Genomic DNA, 9,390 nt, shown 5'->3' with positions numbered 1-9,390 from the left:
ACATATCTATATACATATATACTACTATATGCATGCCATCTATGTTAATATACTACTTTACATATCTATATACATATATACTACTCTACATCTGCATATCTACATACATATATTCTATTCTACATATCTATGTACATATATCTACTCTACATATCTATATACATATATACGACTACAAATCTATATACATTTATACTACTCTTATATCTACATAAATATGTACTACTACATATTCACTATTATACATATCTATATACATATCTATCTACTACTCTACAGATCTACATACATATGTCCTACTCTATGTTTGTTTGGTCCCATAAAGTATGTACGTAATGAGTAAGGTGTAGAGAAGCGGCAGGTCATGGGTACGCTCCGAGACCTTCAGTTCGCTTTGCAGTTGAAGATCGAGGAGCTCCGGCAGAGGGACACACTGATAGACGAGCTGGAGCTGGAGTTGGACACCAAGGACGAACTCATTCGTAGACTTCAGGAAGAACTGGACCGCTACAGAGCGTCCGTGGTCCTGCCTGGTCCGTCTGTGGCCAACGCCGGTAGGCACTCTGACAATTTTCTCTGTCAATCCCCAGACAATAATTTACCGTGAAAATACAGTGAAATAACAGTTCATTGCTGTGAAATATTATTTTACAGTCAATGGTTGCAATATCATGTACATTTTTATTAGAGCATTTTAAAAATACTGTTCAAATACGGTGAAATCCTGGTAAATCTTTACAGTCTAAACTAGTGCAGCTCCTAGCTTATTTTTTGAACGGCACAATTGTTAGCATTCTAGTATTAGCATGCTATCTTTTTTGGGGGGAATTTTGCAGGTACCTCTGCATCCAATAATTTGTTACTTGATGAATGATGCATGCTAACATTAGTATGCTAGTTTTTTTAAAGCTAATTTTGTAAACATACACCTCAGAGTCAAATATTGTGTTACTTGATTAATGATACCTGTATGCATGCTAACATTAGTTTATTTATTATTATTTTTTTTTAGCTAATGTTGTATTTGTACACATTGTTAGCATGCTAGCATATTAAGCCAAGTTTTTGGGTACATAATGCCGAGCCATATATTTTGGTACTTGTTACAGTTAGAATTTTAGCATGCTAACATTAGCATGCTAGCTTTTTTGGATAATTCAACAGGTCAGGTTAATTTCATGTATTTTGGTATTTCACAAATGCTAACTGTAAGCATGGTATTCTTAGCATGTTAGCATTCTACTGTTGTTGTTTGTTTGTTTTTTTTAGCTCATTATGCATATAGTTTTTGTTACTTGACGCTACCTGACCAGTGTGCAAACTTTTAGCATTTCAGTTCAGGATTAGATTTCAGCATTCATACAAAATTTCAAAATTGCATTTTATAGTTCTTTAAATAAAATCTTACATAATATACAGTGGAAACAATTGGCCACCCTTGGTCTACAGTAGACATAATGCCAAACAACATGATTATTAGCTTTTCGTGTTCAAAATGAGCTAAAATGCTGACATTAAATGTTATCATGCTAATGTTAGCACAGGGGAACAGCTAGTATACTTGTAAGATGGCACCAAGTAAGAAAACCCATGACTGTCGGGTTAAAACGTACAGTATAACATTTGCTAAATTGCTATCCAACATGTTAGCATAGTAATCTTAAAATGATTATGTGAGCATGTCAACATATGAACAGCTAGCATACTTTCAAGATGGCACCAGGTAACAAAACCCATGATTATTAGGTTTAAATGTGTACAGCTTGCTAAATTGCCAGCTAAAACATTAGCATACTAATGTTAGCAGGTTTATGTTAGCATATCAACATATGAATGGCTGGCATACTTTTAAGATGGCACCAAGTAACAAAACTCATGATTATTAGCTTTAAACGTGTACAATTTGCTAATTTGCCTGCTAAAACATTAGTATGTTTATGTTAGCATGTCAAGATATGAACGGCTAGCATACTTTCAAGATGGCACTGTCACGCCAAATTTCTTACCCCCTACAACAACCTTCCCCCGGAAGAAATTTGGCCCTCTAATGCTTGAAGGACCCCAATGAGGGTGGAAGGACCTTAAAGCAGCCCACACAGCTGCCTGTTTTAAAAGCATTATTATTGGCTGATTGTCATTGGTGAAAACTAACGGTGAGGAAAAAATATTAGCATTCCAGCATGATAACCTTTCAAGCTATTTTTGCTTCGCTAATTTTGCAGCTGTAACCTTTATGAGTCGTATAACTTGGTATTGTCACTGCTGTCACGCCAAATTTCTTCTTCCGGGGGGAAGGTTTTTGTCGGGGGGAAGAAATTTCATCAAAACCCATGATTATTAGGTTTAAATGTGTACAATTTGCTAATTTTCCAGCTAAAACATTAGTATGTTTATGTTAGCATGTCAACATATGAACGGATAGCATACTTTCAAGATGGCACTGTCACGCCAAATTTCTTACCCCCTACAACAACCTTCTCCCGGAAGAAATTTGGCGTGACAGCCCCTCTAATGCTTGAAGGACCCCAATGAGGGTGGAAGGACCTTAAAGCAGCCCACACAGCTGCCTGTTTTAAAAGCATTATGATTGGCTGATTGTCATTGGTGAAAACTAACGGTGAGGAAAAAATATTAGCATTCCAGCATGCTAACCTTTCAAGCTATTTTTGCTTCGCTAATTTTGCAGCTGTAACCCTTATGAGTCGTATAACCTGGTATTGTCACTGCTGTCACGCCAAATTTCTTCTTCCGGGGGGAAGGTTTTTGTCGGGGGGAAGAAATTTAATCAAATCCCATGATTATTAAGTTTAAACGTGTACAATTTGCTAATTTTCCAGCTAAAACATTAGTATGTTTATGTTAGCATGTCAACATATGAACGGATAGCATACTTTCAAGATGGCACTGTCACGCCAAATTTCTTTCCCCCTACAAACCCCCCCTCCTGCCCCCCATTTACTTCCGGGGTCATGATTAATACAGACGCTTTGTTAACGCTATATTATAAAAATATAACGCTATATTATAAAAATATAACGCTATATTATAAAAATACAGACGTTTTGTTAACGCTATATTCTAAAAAAAATTAAAAAACAATTTACAAACACAAGCTATGGGATGACGCATTTACTTCCGGGGTCACGTTTCCTCTTATTTCATCCCATAGCTTGTGTTTGTAAATTGTTTTTAAAATTTTTTTATAATATAGCGTTAACAAAACGTCTGTATTTTTATAATATAGCGTTATATTTTTATAATATAACGTTAACAAAATGTCTGTATTAATCATGACCCCGGAAGTAAATGGGGGATGGGGGGGAGGTTTTTGTATGGAGAAGAAATTTGGCGTGACAGCACCAAGTAACAAAACCAATGATTACTAGGTTTAAACGGGTACAATTTGCTAAATTGCCAGCTAAAACATTAGCATGATTATGTTAGCATCTCAACATATGAACGGCTGGCATACTTTTAGGATGGCACCAAGTAACAAAATCCAGGATTATTAGGTTTAAACGTGTAAAATGTGCTTAATTGCTGGCTAAAACATTAGCATAGTAATGTTAGCACATTTATGCTAGCATGTCCACATATAAAAAGCTGGCATACTTTTAAGATTGCACCTAGTAACAAAACACACGATTATTGGGTTTAAACGTGTACAATTTGCTGAATTGCCAGCTAAAACATTAACACAGTTATTAATGTTAGCACGTTTATGTTAGCATGTCAATATGTGAACGACGCAAAGATGTCTCCAAGATATCTTTTCTTAACGACTGTAGTCAATAAAAGCTGCGTCAATGTTTGTTTGTGATGTGTTGCAGCCTGCTCTGCTCAAGGAGATAAAGACTTGGGGCGAGCCAACAGGAAGTTGATCATGTCTGAGTCTGTCACTTCGGATCTTACCAGCTTTCCTCCAAAGATGTGCGACAAAAGCCAGGAGTAAGAAAGAGTGCATGACCGTCCCCTCGGTGTTCACTTTACCTTCCATTCTGCCAACGCAGCTGCCGATTTTTTACCATGTTGTTTTTACAGTGGATTACTGTGAATGGAAAAATGGTACCAATGTTTATTTTAAGTTAAATTATTAGCTGGCAGTTTTTTTTACTGTGAAATTTATGGGCGTTGTTTTTTAAGTGCATTACTGTCAATGAAAAACGGTAACGGTTATTTTTACGTTCAATTCTGCCGATAAATCTGGCATTTTGTTTTTTTAACTGTAAACTCTACAATAGTTGTTTTTACACTGTGTGACCTTGATTTGACATTGAAATGTGCTCATCTCTCAACTAATATTTTACAACACAAACGCTACGTTTACATGCTTTTTGACGACATTTAATATGTCGATATAGAGCGGTGTAACTCGGTTGGTAGACTGGCCGTGCCAGCAACTTGAGGGTTCCAGGGTCGAGCCCCGCCTCCGCCTTCCTAATTGCTGCCTTTGTGTCCATGGGCAAGACACTTTACCCACCTGCTCCCAGTGCCACCCATCCATCAATCATTCCATCCATTTTCTTCCACTTATCTGAGGTCGGGTCGCGGGGGCAGCAGCCTAAGCTGGGAAGCCCAGACTTCCCTCTCCCCAGCCACTTTGTCGAGCTCTTCCCGGGGGATCCCGAGGCGTTTCCAGGCCAGCCGGGAGACATAGTCTTCCAACGTGTCCTGGGTCCCTAGGGAGGCGTTCAGGTGGCATCCTGAGCAGATGCCCATCTGGCTTCTCTCCATGTGGAGGATAAGCGGCTTTACTCTGAGTTCCTCCCGGATGACAGAGCTTCTCACCCTATCTCTAAGGGAGAGTCCTGCCACCCTGCGGAGGAAGCTCATTTGGGCCGCTCGTCCCGTGATCTCGTCCTTTCGGTCATAACCCAAAGCTTATGACCATAGTTGAGGATGGGAACGTAGTTCAACCGGTAAATTGAGAGCTTTGCCCTCCGGCTTAGCTCCTTCTTCACCACTTCACCACAACGGATCGATACAGCGTCCGCATTACTGAAGACGCCGCAGCGTCCGCCTGTCGATCTCACGATCCACACTTCCCTCACTCGTGAGCAAGACTCCTAGGTACTTAAACTCCTCCACTTGGGGCAAGACCTCCTCCCCAACTTGGAGATGGCACTCCACCCTTTTCTGGGCGAGAACCAGTGCCACCCCCACTGGTTTAAATGGAACTTAGATATTGGGTTTCACTATATAAAAGAGCTTTGAGTCACTAGAGAGAAGCGCTATATAGAACATAATTCACTTCACTTAATCAATGTTAGGTTGTGACGTCGATTGAAATGCGGTCACTTCCCGACTGACAACGCGGATCCAACGTTGTCACAGTTTACAAACACGACTATTTTGCAAGGTTGTTTCCAAGTCCGTTTAAAAGGACATGTACGTATAGTCAGCTGGGGTAAGCCTGTCACAAGGTTCCATTATGATTGTTCTCTGAGTGACGTCAAACCTTTTGGAACATGGTAAATAGTAAATGGTAAATGGGCTGTACTTGCATTGCATTTTTCTACCTTTTTTTAAGGATCTCAAAGCGCTTTGACCATATTTGCCAATCTAGACTTCAGATTTCAGGAGGTGGGAGATGGGGGTGTGGTCGGGGGTAGGGCGTAGACGTGTTTGGGGCGGGGGGCGTGGTTAAGAGGGGTGGCGTATAATTCACAAACTCGAATTTTTCATATATATTTCATATATATATAAATATATATACATGTATGAAATACTTGACTTTAAGTGAATTCTAGCTATATATATTTATTTTATTACATATATAAATAAAAGAAATAGTTGAATTTCAGACGGCACCTATCAAATACACAGTAATAAAAACATAGTTGTTCTACTAACTGTACTGTGCTCGCTGGTTACTAAAAAACAATAACAATACTTACCTTTCACTATTTGAGTAGCCTTTGTTCTGCAATTTGAGTATTGGCGAGCAATCTCCAAATCAGGGAACATCCTTCACAGATTTGTTGTAGACATCCGCATATGAGAACAGGATGTTGCTTCCAGCTATCAGCATAGCCATCTTTGTCCCAGCATAAGTTACACCATCGGGTCTCCATTTTGCGAGGTGGCCCATAATACTGGGTTGTGAACGATGCTGCGCTGCGGATGCTTTGTGCTTCGCTGACTGACCGTTCATGACTGAGTATCCGTTCGGCCGCCGTGTTCAATGGAGAAGTCTCTTCTACAAAATTTACAGGCAACAAACCCCTTCCCCTTCGAACTCTCCTGGATAAATTGAAATCCTTGTTTCCAATTGTTCTGGAACTCGCCAGCGTATTTCTTTATTTTGCTCGTCGACAGTGTAATACATTGGGTTGGAGTCAATAACCAGGCGACGTGATGAAGTTACGTCTCTTTACTGTGGGCTTCGGAACAAACTCCCTAATGCATATGTTCCTTGACTGCACTTAAATGTAGAATATATTTACATTCTATTCTATGTACAGTAGATGGCAGAATTGCACTGTTTAAGAGGGTCACAACATTGAGTCAGGTTCTCATGGAGCTGGAGTGGGCGTCGCTTCCAGCTCCGTCTGAATTTGGGGAGATTTTCGGGAGAAAATTTGTCCCGGGAGGTTTTCGGGAAAGGCGCTCAATTTCGGGAGTCTCCCAGAAAATCAGGGAGACTCAAGTATGGCTTTGACACTATTTCCACATCAACCCATTCACACACACACACACACACACACACACACACACACACACTGATGGCAGGACCTGCCATGCACGGGGCTAACCAGGACCCATCAGGAGCAAGGGTGAAGTGTCTTGCTCAAGGACACAACGGACGTGACTAGGATGGTAAAAGGTGGGGATTGAATCCCACACTACAGAATGATATCAGTGACACTATTTCCACATTCACCCATTCATACACACATTCACACACACATTTGCACACTGATGGAGGGAGCTGCCATGCAAGTCGCGAACTAGGACCCAACAGGAGCAAGGGTGAAGTGTCTTGCTCAAGGACACAACGGACGTGATGAGGTTGGTAGAAACTGGGGATCGAACCAGGAACCCTCAGGTTGCTGGCACGGCCTCGCTACTAACCGCGGCACGCCGTTCCCCAATAATAAACTATGATTGGTGCGGCTTAAATATCCCCATACTGTAATATCGGTATCATAATATCAAATTGTAATCCAAGTCCTTCACAAATAAAAAATGTCTGCATGTTTCCAGATGTCAAGAAGTGATCCAGGCCGCCTTCTTGAAGAGTGACTTGTTGAAGAACCTGGACGAGGACGAAGCGAGAGCCGTGGCGGCCGTCATGTACCTCGCTATCGTCCATCATGGCTGCCGCGTCATTCAGGAGGGAAGCGGCGGCTCTCAGGCGTACGTTTTGGAGGGTAAGTTATTCTTATCTGCCGTTAATCAGAGCATGTGGCAATGAGTAGCCGTCAGGCTGAGGAAACCTTCTTCATGTGTTCACCACGTATTTATTAACCTGAATGTTACACTTCCTGTGTTGCCGTCACAGAAGGGAGGCTGGACGTGACAAAAGATGGACACAAGCTGCTGACAATCAAGCCTGGAGAAGTGTTTGGCGAGGTGGCACTCCTTTACGACTGCCCACAGGTGTACTCTGTCACGGGTGTGTACAGGTCACCTCAACAAACTTACAACACCTGCTTCCTGCAGTGCACCGTGGTTGTCATGGTAACAGGGAGTATAACAGTCTCATAGCCTCGTCACGGCAACCGTATCAGAGTGTAATAATGACACATTGATGGAGATGGTAAGTCACGCTGACATGCAGATGTTTCAGGATTTTTTTTAAATCAAATGCTAAGAACATCTTGTTTGACCCATTTTTGGGTCAACATTGAAAGAATAAATGACGTGGACGATTCATAAAATAATGCGGCAGACAGAATAAAATAATGTGGCAGATAACATAAAATAATGTGGCAGACTACATGAAGTACGAACCCCGTTTCCATATGAGTTGGGAAATTGTGTTAGATGTAAATATAAATGGAATACAATGATTTGCAAATCATTTTCAACCCATATTCAGTTGAATATGCTACAAAGACAACATATTTGATGTTCAAACTGATAAACATTTTTTTTTGTGCAAATAATCATTAACTTTTGAATCTGATGCCAGCAACACGTGACAAAAAAGTTAGGAATGCTCATCAAACACTTATTTGGAACATCCCACAGGTGTGCAGGCTAATTGGGAAAAGGTGGGTGCCATAATTGGGTATGAAAGCAGCTTCCATGAAATGCTAAGTGATTCACAAACAAGGATGGGGTGAGGGTCACCAATTTGTAAGTAAATCATCGAAGAGTTTTAGAACAACATTTATCAATGAGCTATTGCAAGGAATTTAGGGATTTTACCATCTACGGTCTGTAAAATCATCAAAAGGTTCAGAGAATCTGTAGAAATCACTGCACGTCAGCGATATTGTGGTCCTTTGATCCCTCAGGCAGTACTGCATCAAAAACCGACATCAGTGTGTAAAGGATATCACCACATGGGCTCAGGAACACTTCATAAAAGCACTGTCAGTAACAGTTGGTCGCTACATCTGTAAGTGCAAGTTAAAATTCTACTATGCAAAGCGAAAGCCATTTATCAACAACACCCAGGAACGCCGCCAGCTTTGCTGGGCCCGAGCTCACTAAGATGGACTGATGCAAAGTGGAAAAGTGTCCTGTGGTCTGACGTGTCCACATTTCAAATTATATTTGGAAACTATGGACGTGGTGTCCTCCGGAACAAACAGGAAAATAACCATCTGGATTGTTATAGGTGCAAAGTTCAAAAGCCAGCATCTGTGATGGTATGGGGGTTTATTAGTGCCCAAGGCATGGGTAACTTGAACATCTGTGAAGGCACCATTAATGCTGAATGGTCCATGCAGGTTTTGGAACAACATATGTTGTCATCCAAGCAATGTTATCATGGACGCCCCTGCTTATTTCAGCAAGACAATGCCAAGCCACGTGTTACAACAGCGTGGCTTCGTAGTAAAAGAGTGCGGGTACTTTCTTGGCCCGCCTGCAGTACAGACATGTCTCCCATCGAAAATGTGTAGCCAACTAAAATAATGTGGCGGACCACATAAAATTATGTTTTTGATCACATAAAATAATGTGGCAGACAATATAAAATGTGTGGCCATATAAAATAATTTGGCGGGTCACATTAAAAGATGCAGCTGATCATATTTGGCCCAGACCTTTAGTTCTACACTTGTGTTGTAATGCATGGAGCATTAAAATCAAAAAAGGATGTTGCTGAAGTAGATTTACAGTTCTTTGGTCTATGACGTGACGTCTTGACAATCTACAAGACATTTGTCATTGTAGCTAACTTGCTGTCTCTGTCCTTTTCCACCATCTTATCTG

General features: G+C 40.9%; 1 protein-coding gene across 1 annotated transcript in view; it reads left to right on the top strand.

The window, feature by feature from the left end:
• Nucleotides 1-349: 349 nt before the first annotated feature.
• prkg1l (protein kinase cGMP-dependent 1, like) overlaps nt 350-9,390 on the top strand; it is a 32,661-nt gene continuing 23,620 nt past the window's right edge. The window contains exons 1-4 of the mRNA XM_061907252.1: nt 350-554; nt 3,831-3,948; nt 7,207-7,373; nt 7,505-7,618. Coding sequence (XP_061763236.1) covers nt 365-554; nt 3,831-3,948; nt 7,207-7,373; nt 7,505-7,618 — 589 coding nt within the window. The 5' untranslated portion in view covers nt 350-364. The remainder of the gene's footprint in view (nt 555-3,830; nt 3,949-7,206; nt 7,374-7,504; nt 7,619-9,390) is intronic.

Source organism: Nerophis ophidion, linkage group LG07 (assembly GCF_033978795.1).
Source record: "Nerophis ophidion isolate RoL-2023_Sa linkage group LG07, RoL_Noph_v1.0, whole genome shotgun sequence".
In the NCBI taxonomy this organism is placed as follows: domain Eukaryota; kingdom Metazoa; phylum Chordata; class Actinopteri; order Syngnathiformes; family Syngnathidae; genus Nerophis; species Nerophis ophidion.
The sequence above is the reverse complement of the archived record's forward strand: the minus strand, read 5'-3'. Positions and strand labels throughout refer to the sequence as shown.